Raw genomic sequence first — 16,267 nt, forward strand, 5'->3', positions numbered from 1 at the left:
TTACATAACTCTAGTACAGTTACTACAAGGAAGTTTAACGCGGATACCGGACTATTTAATCTCCCCTCGGTATTCAACTTGTGCCAACTGTCCCATCCAGGACTACACTTATCATTTTGTTGTCCAGCCTCTCTTTAGTTTGGTTTAATCTGAAGTAGCCCCCCACCCCCCGTATTTGTCTTTTAGGACTTTGACGTTTCTTAAAAATAGAACAGACCATTTGTTTGTAGATTATTCAACTTGGATTCGTCTGATTTCCTTGTGATTGTTTGCAGGTGATGCAGTTTGGGCTGCAACGCCTGTGTGTTCTCACAGAGGCACAGGATGTCAGTTTGTCTTAACTTTGTTGAGTTAGGTAAGGTGGCATCTGCCAGGTTTCTCCACTGTGGTATCACTATTTTACCCTTTGTCATTTATGGGAAGCGACTATTAGGCTAACTATCGGTTTCTCATCAAATTATGTGCACTCTTAACAAGGCAAGGGGAAGGGGGTTTCAGGGAAGATGAACCCTTTTAAGGCACACTCCCAATGACCAACCTCTTCCAGCTATGCCTTACCTGCCTAGAGTTACCACCTAGCTTGTCCATTCAAACTAGGATGGACCAATTAGGTTACAACCCTCATAATCTAATCATTTCTCCTCCTGCATTAACACAGGTGTGTGTGTGTGGGGGGGCAGTTTTAGTTGCTTTTGCATCCCTGTGACCAAATGACCTGACAAGAACAACTTAAGAGGTGGAAAAGTTTATTTTGGATCATGGTTTCAAAGGGTTAGTCCACAGTCAGCTAACTCTGTAGCTTTGGACCTGAGTAAGGCGGAAGGGTACATCAGAGGAAAGCAGCTCAGGACATGGTAATCAGAGACTGGCAAGCTGTGCTCAGTAGGGACAAAATAAACTGTAAAGCATACTCCCAGTTACTTACTTCCTCTAGCCACACCCTACTTGCCTACAGTTACCACCCAGTTAATCCATATCAGTTGATTAATCCACGGATTATACCTCTGAAAATTCTTGATAAAAAAAATCAAAAGCAAGTTATATACATCAAATATATAATGGCACCAAGTAAAAATTCCATTCCAAAAGGGAGGAATAGGGGCATAGAAAGAAGGGACAGGACCAAAACAAGACAAAAACCCAGTTGGGCAAACATTTGATCCTGTAGCTCCAAGTCCAGCATCCAGGGCACATGGTGGCAGGATGTGATCTCCAAAGGACTTAGGCAGCTCTGCTGCCTTTGACCCTGCTAGTTGCAGCCCATGTGGCCTCTTTAAGCCTGCCCTCTGTCTGCAGCCAGCAGCTCTCCTCAGCAGATGTTCCATGTTACTGGCATTTCTAAATTCCTGGGTTCTTCATTCCAGCTTTGGCTTCACCTTCACAGCTTTATACATCACCCTCTCAGGGGCATCCTATAGGGATTCCAACCCTGCTACATTTTGCCTGATTTCCCAGGTCTTCCTTTGAAACCTTGAGAAGTCTCCATGACCCTCTAACTCCAAGATCCTGCTTTCTGCAGTACCATGTGAATGAAGCCAAAGTCTGCTGCCACCTCAAGCTGGCTAAGTCCCCCTCAGACCATGGCTGCAGGGGCCTTAGAGTTCTTGGGCATCTGGTCATGGTGAGTCAATTTCCTAGGATCCTCATGCAGGCAGGGTGCCCCCATGGTCTCTAAAATAAGATTTTACTATTATACCCTTGACCCTGTGATGGGTGTGGTCTGGCAAATTTCTGAATACCCTCAAGTCATTTTTCCTGTTTCCTCTGTGCAAAGCATTAAACTTTTTTTTTTAGGATAGACATTTATTTAAAGTAATATATATTCAGATGAAATAATTTTTAAGTTGTGTGTTTCAGGTTTAACAGACTTCCTAAAAATATTATGACGACAGCTATATCCACAGATTTCAATTACATGACTACTTCTTTTCCCATTCTTCTCTTTCTTTTCTTTCCTGAACAGCCTCTTTGAGATACAATTCAAGATAGAATTTATCCTCCTCATATTTTGTCCACTGCTCTTTAGGCAAGATCTGTTGCCTCATGGTCAGGTCCCGGGCTCTCCTAATGAGAAACATCCTGTCATTATGAAGGTTCTCAGGAAGCCTTCTTGTGGCTTCTTGTACATCTTCATCCTCATATATTGTATCATCTCGCATTAATCCTAGCTTATTGAATCCTGCAGCATACCATTTTCGAATACCATCTAACCACCGGCCTGATGCTGCAATAGCAGACCTGGTCACCATTTTGACCTGGGAGCTTTAACTTCTTTTTAGTGGTGGTAATCTCTCACTAACCACACTTTCTTCAGCTCCAGTGTTACATGCACTTTTCTGTTCAAACTGCAAGCTTTCAAAATCTTCCTTTTTTGCTTTCTGCTCCAATTCTCTCAGCAAACCTGTCTAAAATCTAATAGCAATATTCATGCCACCACTTGCTATGCTGCCTTGAAATTTTCTCTGCCAGATTAATTAGTACATCACCTTTAAATCTGGCCTCACATAGTCTTAGAACATGGGTTAAGTGTAGCCAAGTTATTTGCCAGACTACTACATGAATGGTTTCTAGTCCAATTCCAATTGACTCCTCCTTCTCCTCTGAATTCCTATTGGCATTCTGGCCTTCGGAGCTCCCACTCAAATTATCCATTTAGCTATGCTTACAACTGAGGCTTCTCCAGTCTGCATCACCAAACATTTCCAAACTTCTCCTGCAAACCAGTACTGAAGGCTTCTAAATAACCTAGTCAGTTTAGTTACAGCAATGACCCTACTCTCAGTACAAATTTCTCTGTTAGTCAGCTTTACATTGCTGAGACCAAAATACCTGACAAGACCAACTTAGAGAAGGAAAAGTTTATTTGGGCTCATGGTTTCAGAGGTTCAGCCCATGGTTGTCTGACTCTGTTGCTTTGGGCCCAAGGTGATGCAGAATATCATGGCTGAAGGGTGTGGCAGAGGAGTGCTGCTTCTCATGGCAGCCAGGAAGCAGACAGAGAAAGGGGAAGGGGGCCAAAAGGAAGATGAAAACTTCCAGGGAACACTTTCAGTGACCCATCTCTTCCAGCCATGCCACACCTACCTATAGTTACCACTCAATCCATTCAAAATAGTTCTTTCAAGCTGATTAGGTTATAGCTTTCATAATCTAATCATTTTACCTCCTGCATTAACACAGAAGCTTTGGGGGGACACCTCGTATCCAAACCATAACAACTTAGTATCCATGTGCTCTAACAACAAATGCAGTCTGTCACTTTTCTCATGGCAAGTAAAACCCAGAAAAAACAAGAAATGCAGGTGCCACCAGAGTGTTAAGACATGGGGTGGGGCAGTTTTGTTAAAGGAGAGCCTTGTGTTAATTTTGTCCTTTCACAGTAACCTCTTGGTATTTTTCAAAAATATTCTGAAATGCTACAGGCTAACATCCAGAAGTTATAACATCCAAATGGCAGTCTTTTCTCAAAGCATATGCATTTACCAACATTTTAGTATGATGATTTTCAAACTTACAGAAAGTTGAATAGAACAATGAATGCCTGTATACCCTCCACCTAAATTCAACAATTGTTAACACTGTGCTGCATTTTCTCTACCTACCTATCCTCTAGGTCTACATATATTTGAACCATTTGAAAATGAGTTAAAGACATCGTGACATTTCACCACCAAATACTTCAACATACAGTTCTTTGGAGTGAGAACATTCTCTATGAGACATAAAGTAACTTTTTTTTTTTTTTTTTCAGGGCAGAGGACCAAACTCAGGGCCTTGCACGTGCTAGGCAAGCACTCTGCCACTGAGCTAAATCCCCAACCCCATAAAGTAACTATTTTTAATAACAGTAGTAGTAATTTTCTAACACAGGAGTCAGCAAAATATGGCCCACCAGTGAAATCTGGCCAGCTAACTAATTTTGTAAACAAGATTTTTTTTTTTTTTTTAACATACCCATGCCATGGTAAGAACTTGGGAAGAAAGCAATCCGTTCTTTAAAGTATAGCAAGGACAGAAACTTCGTATTACATAACAAAGAGCATCTCAGAAAAGTTGTCTCAAGTGCTTTAATAATTCTCTAAAATGCAGGTAATAGCTGTTCTGATTTTTTTAGAAGAAAGTGAATTATTAAAACACAACTTGTGTCCATCAACAGATATATGGATAAAAAAATGTGACACACACACACACAGACACACACTAGGATATCATTGTGCTGTAAAGAAAGAATTAACAATTGTCATGTGGAACAACATGGATTAGCCTAAATATATTATGCTAAGTGGAATAGACAGATACATAAAGATAAATACTGTATACTCACATATAGATAGTATCTTAAAATGTTAAACTCAGAAGAGAGTAGAATAGTGGTCAAAAAAGCTGGCAGGTGAGAGGGAATGGAGAGAGATGTTGGTCAAAGGGTACAATGTTCAGTGACACAAGAGGAATACATTTTTGTGATCTGTTGCACAATGCAGTTATTATAACTAGTAATGTATATTTCAAAATTGCTAACAGATTAAGTTAAATATTCTTAGCACAAAAAAGATGATGAGCATGTGAGGCAATGTTAATTAGCTAGATTTGATTATTCCACAATGCATACATATATCAAAATATCAGGGGTTGGGGATTTAGCTCAGTGGCAGAGCGCTTGCATAGCACATGCAAGGCCCTGAGTTCAGTCCTCGGCCCTGAAAAAAAAAAAAAAAAAAAAAAAAAAAAACACATAGTAACCCATAAGTAAATGCAATTTTTTGCCAATTAAAATTAAAATATTGAAAATAAATATTAAGAGTTCTTTAAAATTTTTTTGTTTGTATTTGGACAGCATGCTTTTGCTTTTTTTTTTTTTTTTTTTTTTTTTTTTTTAAATGCAGTGCTAAGGATCAGATCCATTGTAGTGCCTCACACGTGCTAGGCAAGAGATCTGCCACTGAGCTACAGCCCCGGCCCCTATAAAATGTTTTGAAAGTCCAAAGCTCAATACAAAAGTGCAAGGCATCATTATTACTTAGTTTGTATCTGTCTAAGCAAGCATGCCTCAGAAACATCTTATCTCATTCTTTAGGTCTTCTCAAATTTTAGGATTCCTATGAGTCTTCTAGGCTGCTTATTAAATTGATTCCAAGATCCCACACACATACATCTCTTCCATAGACAAATGTGACCCTAGAAGTGAGTTCTGGGTGGTTTTGATTCCTGTGACCTGGAAACCAGACTGAGAAATACTGCTTTGAGATATAATTCATGTTTTGCAAGACACCAATTCAAAAATACAATATTAAAAAAAGAACATTATTAAAAGGGAACTCTCAATGTACTAACAGTTAATATATACTGTAAAACAATTTAAGCAGTATTGAAATACATAGGAAAAAGAAAAGGTCCTTTCTTCTCCCCTTTATCTTCTAATTTCTCTCCCAGTTAAGTTTTGATGATTAGCTTTCCAGACTTTTTTCTAAGCCTATGCAAATATATATACTGGTTAAGAATGATGAGCATTTGATATTGTTTCTAAGATACTTTTGCTAGTAAAATAATGGTGAAATAAAATATCCTTTTTTATATGTTTTTGAGCAATAGTGTGAACATTTTTGTAGGATAGGTTTCTAAAAGTCCAATTACTGGGCCAAAATATTTGAATACATAGAAGGGAATAAGATTTTCCCTTTCTCCTTCCAACCTCTAATCATTGTCCAGAGAAGTCACTGAGATTCTGTGTCTCCTTATATAAAATGCTTATATATGTTCATTTTGTTTTGTCACACCGTCAATCCTTCATTCAAAAGAACCAATTTCCCTAACTCTATCTAATTTTAATCTTTCTGGTGACAAAAACTATTAGTGTCTTCATTGTTTTCAACTTCTACTGGCAATGGAATCATTGACCAGCATGTTGCTTCTAATAATGCTGAAAATCAAGGGAGTATCCCTGAAAGGTTCTGAAGCAATGGAAAAGGCATCTCCTGGGATTTAAATAAATTGCTGGGAAAAGTCTAGAATAAGATTTTGAGCATAAAATTATTTTTTAAAAAATTTACTGTAAATTGAACTCACATAATTATTACATTTAAATTTGTGTGTGTGTTGCTGAGCATCAAACCCAGGGTTTTGTGCATTCTAGGCAAATACTGTACCACTGAGCTCTACCCCAAGCTGCTATCATTACAACATTTAAGTCTTCTTTTTTTGTATTCTTATTCCTTCTCACAAATGCTGTACTCCAGCCACGCTATACTAGCTACTCTCTTAATTATGTCCTTTCAGCTTTGCTTTTGTTCTTATCTGGCTAGGAAACATCCTGTCTTGATTTAAATGAATTCAAATCTCAGCCCTGGCCTAACTTTGATAAATTATTTAATCAATTTTCTTTGTAGTTTTATCCTCTGTAAAATAAGATTAATAATGCCTGATGTATTGTAATCATGAGTTAAAGTTTGTAAGAAGCACACTAAAGTCTATACAAAAGTTCATTATTCTTAGTATTTCTGTCCTTCAAGGTCTAGTTTGATTAATGGACTCTTTAATGTCTTTCATCTATATATTCTTAGTTCCTAAAGTGAGGCTGAATTTGTCAAATATATTTGTTAAATTGAATAAACATGTTATTGCTATTCAGACATAGACTACAAGATTTCTGAAGCCATCTTAAGGGACCAGTACCTAACACAGGACTTGGTACCGTGGTATCATTTGTGAAACAAACACAGAACGCCTGTAATAATGATTTCATATTATGCATGGCAATTAAAATTATACTGTCTACTTATAGGTTTGTCTTATCAACAGGACTATTAGTCCCTTGAGAGTAGTGTATAGATTTTTGCGATTCAAGCACTGAACAAGAATGTTTGATGGTAATGGGGGGGAAGATACAAAGCTGAATGTATAAAAAGAATGGAAGACTCTAAACATTCCCAAACTATACCTGAACTGAATTGTAAAGGAAAGTGCTCTCAAGTGGATGATTCCATTTTTCATAATAAGATGACAATCACAAGAAATATCAGAAAAGAAAAAGAGTACAGGATTTAAAAAGTTGGAGCAAGGGTGGAGTTTTAGCCTTTATCAGGTAGCACCTAAGTCCTAAATCAGAGGACTAGTTATCTGTTAGTTTTAGAAATAATAAAAAACAAAAAGTTTAGTATGCTTATAGAAATAGATGAGGAAAAATATGGGGATGTGCACAAAATTACAGTAATTAATGTCTTAAATATTAAAGCAAATAGTATGATAATCTAACTTTACCGTTAGGTTAAATTCACCTCAAAGTGGCCACATACCTGAATAAACTTAAAGATCTAAGTTACAGACCCGGGTTCTGGTCTTAGCTCTGACAATACACTAGAATGTAAACTTGAGATTAAAAAGGTTACTGTCTCATACCATTTCATAGGGTGTGTGTGTGTGTGTGTGTGTGTGTGTGTGTGTGTGTGTTCCTTCCCTCTCCCATCCTCCAGGGCAAAATAACACAAATTGCTTACCTACAGGTCTGATTTTGCGAGTTTTTTTTTTGTTTTTTTTTTGTTTTTTTTTTTTTTTTACCCAGGGGCGCTTTACCACTGAGCTACATCCCAGTCCTTTTTATTGCTTATTTGAGATAGGGTCTTGCTGAATTGCTGAGGATCTACAACCTGCAATTTTCCTGCCTCAGTCTCCCCGAGTCGCTGGGATTACAGGTGGTCCCCGCCTTCGCACCAGGCAGATTTTACTTTTTATTTATTTACTTTGATGTCTGTGAGAAGGTGGGAACGTTCAGTGCCTAATATCTTGAATAATCAGTCACTGGACATTTATAACAAGCTCCAAGGTTCACGGCAAAAATCTATTTTTTTTTTTAAGTAGATCTCTTTATCGCTCTCTGTGCAAATTCGGTTCCGAAAGTCATTCTAACATAGCCACAAAAAGTCTTGGGAAGTCTGTGCGTGAAGCCTCCGTTCTCCGAAGGACCGGCAACCTGGGTGAACGCAGAGGAGTAGACCCAGCCCCTTGGGCTCGGCGAAGGGTAGAGGCTGGAAAGGCGGCTCACCGGAGTCCTCCGGGAGCCTCCCCAGGAGCCACGCTTACGCGCAAAAATGAGCTCAGCTGCTTTAAGACGGTGGTCGTAGCCGCCGCTGCCTCTTCTCCGCGACCCTTCTACCACACTCTCAGTGGGTTTCGCCAGTCCTTGCCAGGTTCGACACTTCTCCTTTCCAAAACTCGCAGTTCGTAGCCTAAATCCAATAACAAGGCAGAAAACTTAAGGACACAGATGTAAGTGAACAGCCTGCCTAGTATTAGAACTGGTGGTATCCGTAGCAACCTACGGCGGCCAGCCGCCTCCAGCTCCACCCCTTCCGTTTGCTATTGTTTCCGCTTCCGGTCCTAGCGTCCGGGCTCTGCTGTAAAGAACTTTGCATTGTGGGAACTCCTTCCTTTCTAGCTCTCCGGCCATCTTGACGGCTGATCTTGGTGAGTGAGCTCCACAGTGCCCGCAGGGTTAGTTAGTTCGGGAAACCCTGCTGGTTGCCGGTTAAAATATGGGATCTTAAGTCTCCTGTATTGTCCTCTGTGTGTTCTAGGTTGGGGGCCGTCCCACATCTAAGGCAGGAAGATGGTGGCCGCAAAGAAGACGGTGAGTGATTCGGACCGGAACCAGAAGCCGATTCACGTGGAGAGACGAGTCTGGGCCGGGGCGGGCAGATCTGAGCATACTGGGGAGGCAGCATGCCCACTGGCATTGGAAGGGTACCGAGGGGAACCTGAGAGCCCCTCGGTGACTTAAAAGGTTTTATTAAGAGGCTCGATTCCGGAAAGTTAGATCTGGTTTTGAAGTGGTTGTAAATGAGGCCTTCACGTTCGTACTAAATGTTTGCTTTGTAGAAAAAGTCTCTGGAGTCGATCAACTCTAGGCTCCAACTTGTTATGAAAAGTGGAAAGTATGTGCTGGGGTACAAACAGACTCTGAAGATGATCAGACAGGGCAAAGCGAAATTGGTCATCCTCGCCAACAACTGTCCAGCTTTAAGGTAATGGAGGGAACTTCAGGATGTTCCCGATTGCAAATTCATCATGAACGAATGTCCAGACATGTAATCTGAGCAGCATAAATTTGGTTTTGTGTAAAAGTTTATTTTTCAAGCAAACAATAACTGCGGAGTAATTATTACAGTTGCTGTTTTGATGTTTGGCCCTTAATTTTTGCCCCATTGTCATGTGCTTGCTTTGGGGAGAAAGGTGTGAAGGAGGCTAATACCACAAAATGTCAAAGTTTGAAGGAAGCACAGATGTATAATTTGTTTTTCCATCTACTTTATATTCTGCCATTTTTCATCGTTCTTTAAGCTTTGAGATGCTTCATCATATTTGTTGTAGTATGGGAAACCAGGTAAAAAAGTTCAGGCTGGACAACAAAGTTGGAGGGTATCATAGATATCATAAATACCCAGATTCATTTTGGACTCACTATTTTGAAAGTGAATCTGGTAGGTATTGTAAATAAGCTAAAGGAACTTGCAGAGTATTAACCATATGATTAATCTCCCACTGTCTTGATTTTCCATGCTAATGCATAACCTGCTCAGAGAATCTCATGTAGCGTCTGGTTATTGGCAGAACCTGGAATGTTGGGTCTTATTCCATATATTTTCAAGAGTAGTAAGTTTAATTAGAACGTCTCACCAACATTACAACTAATAAGATAAGGAGTAGCTTTTATTCTGTTAGTCACTTGTTACTGATTTGCCTTTTTTTGGTTCCTAAAGGAAATCTGAAATAGAGTACTATGCCATGTTGGCCAAAACTGGTGTCCACCACTACAGTGGCAATAATATTGAATTGGGCACAGCATGCGGAAAATACTACAGAGTGTGCACACTGTCTATCATTGATCCAGGTATATTTTAAAATCAAAATCATTTTTTCTTTGTAATCAAGTATTTATTGTGATATAAATGTCTTTGGTTCCTGAGTTCAGGTTGTGAGAATTTGGCTATAGCAAGGGATAATTGTAATTTTATTTTGCAGAGAATTGGTAGTGAATGACAGTTCATTGCAATTTTTGTTATAAATTAATTTTTTTTTTTTTTTTTTTACTTTGAGATTGAGTTTCACTTGATAAAGCATCAAAAGAATAATGACTTGGGAAGTTGGTAAAAACTGAAACTATATGGGGGAAATAATCAGGTGAAATAGTAAAAGAAAGTAATCTTTATTTGTTGCCTGAGAACGGACAGGTAAAATTAGGTTGAGGAGAAAAAAAGTGTTATGTTTTGAACCAGTAAATTTTTAGCTAACTCATAAAATACTGCGAATATTCTCGCTGTTCTGATTTTGTAATAATCAGGACAGGCTAAACATTCGCTATATTAAGACCATGCATGTGTCCCCAGATCTAGTTCTTTCCCTGGGTCTGGTTTTATAAATGCTGGTGATAAACCCAATCTGATTTATTATATGATCATTTTGTGGGACCATATAATGGCTATGATTCTAGATTATCTTGATCCACCTTAAGAAAAATGATAGTACAGGTAGTATAATAACTTGAAAATATTCAATGCTAAGTTGCAGGTTTGTCTAAAGAACGTGTAACTGAAATAGGGGGAATTTTTGTTTCTATCAGTGCCATTAAATGTATTGTAAAATTACTGTTTTTATTTTCTAGGTGATTCTGATATCATTAGAAGCATGCCAGAACAGACTGGTGAAAAGTAAAACACACAACATTTTTCTTTAATAAAACATGGCAGAGCTTGTTTTAAAAATTGCATCCATTTTGGTTATTTTCTTTGTGTCTTTTTGTTTCCTTACACTTTCCTGAAAGTAGGATTAGAGAGGCAGAGCGGGAAATTGGATATGGCAAGAGTTTGGGGGTAAAGACTTATACATGATAGTTTCCATTTTCTTGTTTTTCTAAAGGGAAAGCATTGAGTATCCCTTACCTGAAATGCAGGGGACTAGAAATGTTTTACAGATTTTGGAATATTTGCATATACATAATGAGATCTTGGAATAGGACCTGAGTCTAAATACAAAAATTCATTTGTGTGTTACATACAGCATTTTTAATAATTTTATACATAAATAGTTTGAAGTGATGGAAGATTCTACTTATGGCAACTTCAGATTTTAGACCATGTCTCATTTCAGATTAAGGATGTTCATGTACTATTTTTTTTTTTTAAATATAGTTTTTAGTTGTTGACAGACTTTTTATTTATTTTTATGTCGTGCTGCGAATCAAACCCAGTGCTTCATACATGCTAGGCAAGCACTCTTATCACTGAGCGACAACCTCAGCCTATGTACTAGATTGTTAAAGAGACTTAGTTTTCATAATTCTAGTCTTAGGACAGACATTATTTGGGTTTTTACATTTGAACGTGTTTGAGAGGCCTTGAGGTTAAACAGCTAGAATTAAAATTTACCAAATCTGAGTAGTAAAAGGATTAAGTGAAATGTTTCCCCATCTATAGTGTAGTCATAGGCTGAGAAACTATTGAATTTCAATGAAGATCCATCTTTCCTGAGGTGCTTCAATGATTGGCATAGAAGAAATGTATGTGGATGACTTAAGAATAAGCCCAGATCTTCAGAAGTGTCAGATTGCTGAGGTGTGTTTTATATCATTTAGTCCTGAAAAACATGAAGTATGTTTGCTGTTGAGATTTTGGGGAAAATGTATACCATATCTCCCAAAATTATGTCCCATGGCACCCCTTCCCCACATAATGTTAATCTACTTTGGAACGTTAAGAGGAATTAATTTGGGGGGAAATATTGACATCTTGATTTACCTACCAGTTGAATGGTGCTAATAGAATATATACCCTATGCAGTCTGCTGGACTTTGAGGGAGACTATAGAAGTGTCAAATGACAATGACTTGGCTTTTAGAATTAGTCTCCATCTTGGCTGTAGGCATTCTGAAATGATGGTTAAGTGTGATTTCTAGGGTCTTCTATGTAATGATAATGTGCTATTAAGATTATTTGATTTCGGGGCTGGGGAGATAGCTCAGTCGGTAGAGTGCTTGCCTTGTAAGCACAAGGCCCTGGGTTCGGTCCCCAGCACCCAAAAAAAAAAAAAAAAAGATTATTTGATTTCTACATTTACATGTGCTTTTTTGTACAATCACATTCTGCAAAGAAAAGTTTAAAACTTGATAGGAAACATTTCACTCTTCCCTGACCTGAGATAAAGTGCCACTAAACTGCTGCTGGAGGAAATGCCATCAGGAAGGTCTAAAGTGGCATTTTCTTTTTTGGTTGCAATAAAAATAATGTGTTTGGTTCTAAAACAAAAGGAAATGCAGAAAATTCCAGCCAGTTAAATTTACTCCATACCTCTACTTTTGTTAGGTGTAGAGATAGATGTACCAATTAAGAGATTGGCTGTCGTGTAACAATTGGAGTTGGTATGGGATGGTGGCAGGAGCAAAAGGCTATAGAGAAGAAACCAAATTTGAGGCTGGTTACGAATGCAGTTAGCTGGGTAATCTGGAAGATGATCATCTGTAATTTTCCATTTGCTCTCAGATATACAACTACCAGCTTCCCTTAGACTTACTGCCCCTTTTGCATGCACTAGCATCAGGTTTCCTGTTTTCTTTTCTGGGCCTACCTGTACTTGTTCTGAAGACAAGCTCAACATCATCTTCCAGTCTAGGTTAGGTGACTGAGTTACCTTAAAAACTTATATGGCATTAATATCTGCCTCTCACTAAGCTAAGGTCTTAAGAGGGCAGGGACTCAACTTTGTCATTTATCAAAAACTAGAGTGAATAATGTTTTCTAGGGCTTAAGCAATTTTATTAAGCTTGTGCCTGTCCAGAATTTTATCTTCATCTGATAGTACTTTTTCAGTAGTTTTGTGTGTTTACCATTAAATTTACTGCCTCCTGTTTTGTTCAAAAGAAAATACAGGGGAGGGAATCTTAACAGCACAAAAGCTGAAACAATTTCATTCTCAGCATACACTTAAAAGTACCATCTCTGGGTCAGATACTGTTGACTGCTGAAGAATAAAAACATAATAGCTAATATTGAGCATTTGAAAGGCTTGGGTCCTTTTACTAAGTGTATATACAATTAATCCTTTGACAACACATGACAGTACTATTACCTCCATCTTAACAGATGAAATCAAGGTGATAAATGATGGGAAAGTGGAATGCAAAACCCTTCATGTAAAAGTGGCAAAAACAAATTTTTCATATTTTAGTCATTATCTAAGTTAAATGTCTTGAATTAATCTGCACATTTTGATGGTTTTGTTGGAAACCTTTGTTTTCCAGTTTTCCATGAAGCTGTGCTTCCTGCCTCCACCAAGTTGTAGAAATATTTAATACTTAAAAGGGGGAGGAACAGTTTTGAACCACTAGAGGGAGCTTGAATACAATAGAATGTAAAGTCGAACTGAGCAAACAGTATAGTGCCTGAACTGGTTATATCAAAATGTCAACCCAAATCAATACAATTTCCTAATGAAAATGTCTATTTTTAGGGTCAAATGGGTTAGTCAGATATAAACTCAAGGTTTTAGTATTTTGAGTTACAATATTTATACCTGGAAAGAATCATGGGTTTTTCAGATAAAGATGGAGACCTTAGGAGAAGTTCTTCCCACTCTGCCACACTGCCCTTTGGGTGGTCATTCTGATGTAAACACTTGTCTTGAGATACTTCAGTGTAAGTAATCAAGGTGTTTTGTTTATAAGCCATCACTTGGACTCAAGTACAGTGGTTTCCTTGCGGAAGGATGACGTTTTTTCCTGAAGTTGTTAAACAGTGTTTCTTGCTCAATGTCTTGTCTTCTTGAGCTGACATGGTTGACTCTTTTGACTGTTCTCACTTCCTTATTTTCCTAATTTGATGTATATCACTCCGGAATATTTTCTGTACTTAAATATACATGTTAATATGTTATATCCGTTCCCCTTCTGATAATGTTTAGGTTGTTGCTAGTTTGTGGCTTTTACAAACTCTTATAGCAAATTCTTATACAGGTCTCCTTGTATGTATGTGCTGAAATCATCGAGTAATAAACCTATGAGTGCTGCTGCAGTTACAGGGGTGTGTGCATTTTCATTTTCATTTAGCATAGGCAGATTTATTCTCCAAAGGAGACTGCCAGTTTGCACTCTTCCTAGCAGTGTATAAGACTTGTTTTGTAGTTCCACATCCTTACTAATGCTTGCCAAACATTCATCTTTGCCCCACTAGTGGAATAAAAATTGGTTTTGTTTTACCATGCATTTTCCTAATCACTGAGATCAAACTTTTTTTAATGTATATATTGGCCATTTTCATGTATACATATTTTGCATTTAAAGTTAAATTACAGAATTTTGCACAGGATGCTATTCTCTGAAGTAAATTTTAATATTGTATAAAAAATTCAACTTGTTACACAAGTACATATGTCCTATCATTTTGGGCATACATCCATATACATATATCAAGGTCAAGTCCAATACAAAAAAGTTAGCATTTCCTGTGGCCAGTGTTCTAAGAAATAAGACTGCAAAATATTTTGAAGTCAACGAGATTGCAACACTAAGGCAGGATGAGGCAGAAGCAAATTATATCCACAGAACATTACAAAATACCTTGCATAGCTTATTCTCATGGTAAATTCATTTTAAAATTCTGAAGTTTTTTCCCCCCCCTAAATAAATTTATACAAGTTGGTATTTTATTGTCTTCGTATAGCAAACCAGCTTCCTCTACTGGTTGTGTTTTACTTCACCACATTATAGACCTAACAGCCTGAGCTTTGGAGCTCTGTGCTGTTCCATTGTAATCCTCGGTACAATGACATAAGGATACGTGGAGTGTGTCTAGTCTTCATCTGTATCTCAGGCGATTTTCCAAGGCTTCCATTCTCTGTGTCATTTCTTCTAGTAAATCTCAAATTAAGGAAGAGGAGTTTGAATGGCATATGTTCATTTACATTCTAATACAACAATTTATCTAAATAAAGATTTGTTTGAAATATAAAAGGCTTTGAGTTTTAAAAAAAGAATTCTGTCAAGTATTTAAACACCCTGACCTACAAGTTAAATAAATTCATTTAACATACTTTCAGGACAATTATAGTTCAAGTTAAGTTCACTTCTAAAAACATAGCCATCCCACTACTATATATAATCATTATACACACAAACAAAAACTCAAGAGATAGTTTAAAATTGTTTTTAACTGATTCATATTTTTAATTCCATTCATACCCCTGTTGCTTGTAAATGAGTTTGCTATAGCACACTTCTGGGAACCAGAAATGATAATGTTGGGGATGTTGTAAAGAAGAATATGAAAGGATAAGGCCTTGAAAAGTAAAATATAAAGTCAAAAGAGAAGAAAGGGAGTTTTCACCCATGATTTCACCAAGGAATTTGACTTACGCTCTTTTTATACATAACTTCTTTAGTCTTTTGTGAAGCACACCTTAAGAGATGGAGTGGAAAAAGAAGAGGCATTAAAATCAAGTATCTTCTCGGTAAGCTCCTTAATGCCCTCTACCTTCCCCTTTGGCAGAATGGGAACCTAGATTCATTGTCCACTGTCAAAAAGATTGTTCTGTTTTACTTAGGGAAGCCTGTTTGTAGCTTTTAGAAGGGGAATTGCTATGTACTGTTGTTCTTTATACAAGCCCCTTGGCCCAGAGGTAGTTCAGGATTAAACCATTTCCCTATAGACTGGTTGATGCATGCCGAGATACATATCAGCCAGCTTTAGTAAGCTTACTGTAATTTTAAGTTCAGAGCAGTTGGCAATGTGATCAATGTATTAAAGCACAGAATCCTTATTTCTCTATTATCCCAAAGCATTCCTTTTATTTATAATATTGTTTTAATGAATCATTGGATCTGGCTGTTCCCTTGGTAGAATGTTTCATCTTCTAGAGTGCTGATATAAAGGTATCTGCTGCCAAAAAATGAGGGGAAAAAGCCCAATAAAAAAAAAATCCTTCAGAAACTACACATTGAATCCAAATGTGGCTGCTGTGCTGTTCAGGACTAAAGAAAAGGTTTGGGTTTAGATTGAGTTTGAAACCTCTTCAGTCTACTACATTCTTTATCTAAAGATACTGTACCTTTGGTGCACTTCAGATCCAGTACATATCTTTGTAGCCATGAGGGAATTAAGTTCTTTATTTTATTTTCTTATATATTGACTGACTGACTAACATTTCTGCTAATCCTTCTAGAACAGCAGATGGCAACTAAATGCCTGCCTGACTATTGTCACTAAGCTTGGCTTGACCTTGTGCTGGCATG

The 16,267-nt window shown here is 37.6% G+C and overlaps 3 protein-coding genes and 1 non-coding gene across 5 annotated transcripts in view; 2 read left to right on the top strand and 2 right to left on the bottom strand.

Moving 5' to 3' along the window:
• Window positions 1–1,098: 1,098 nt before the first annotated feature.
• Window positions 1,099–2,783, bottom strand: LOC124963228 (cytochrome b-c1 complex subunit 7-like). Its single transcript, XM_047522829.1, has one exon. It carries the CDS (start codon window positions 2,247–2,249, stop codon window positions 1,920–1,922), a length of 330 nt encoding a protein of 109 aa, XP_047378785.1. The 5' UTR covers window positions 2,250–2,783; the 3' UTR covers window positions 1,099–1,919.
• A 5,655-nt stretch (window positions 2,784–8,438) lies between these two features.
• Window positions 8,439–10,756, top strand: Rpl30 (ribosomal protein L30). The gene is made up of 5 exons (XM_047555744.1): window positions 8,439–8,457; window positions 8,568–8,620; window positions 8,869–9,014; window positions 9,750–9,880; window positions 10,652–10,756. The coding sequence occupies exons 2-5, from the start codon at window positions 8,600–8,602 to the stop codon at window positions 10,699–10,701; spliced, it is 348 nt and encodes a 115-aa protein (XP_047411700.1). The 5' UTR covers window positions 8,439–8,457; window positions 8,568–8,599; the 3' UTR covers window positions 10,702–10,756.
• Window positions 10,292–10,423, top strand: LOC124968586 (small nucleolar RNA SNORA72). Its single transcript, XR_007105778.1, has one exon. It is a non-coding gene; the product is annotated as a small nucleolar RNA SNORA72 (small nucleolar RNA).
• Window positions 10,757–11,097: 341 nt separating the features above from the next.
• Matn2 (matrilin 2) overlaps window positions 11,098–16,267 on the bottom strand; it is a 144,776-nt gene continuing 139,606 nt past the window's right edge. For both annotated transcript variants that reach the window (XM_047555740.1, XM_047555731.1), the window contains exon 19: window positions 11,098–14,890. In XM_047555740.1, the coding sequence (XP_047411696.1) occupies window positions 14,835–14,890 (56 nt within the window). In that variant the 3' untranslated portion in view covers window positions 11,098–14,834. The remainder of the gene's footprint in view (window positions 14,891–16,267) is intronic.

This window comes from Sciurus carolinensis, chromosome 1 (assembly GCF_902686445.1).
Source record: "Sciurus carolinensis chromosome 1, mSciCar1.2, whole genome shotgun sequence".
NCBI lineage: Eukaryota > Metazoa > Chordata > Mammalia > Rodentia > Sciuridae > Sciurus > Sciurus carolinensis.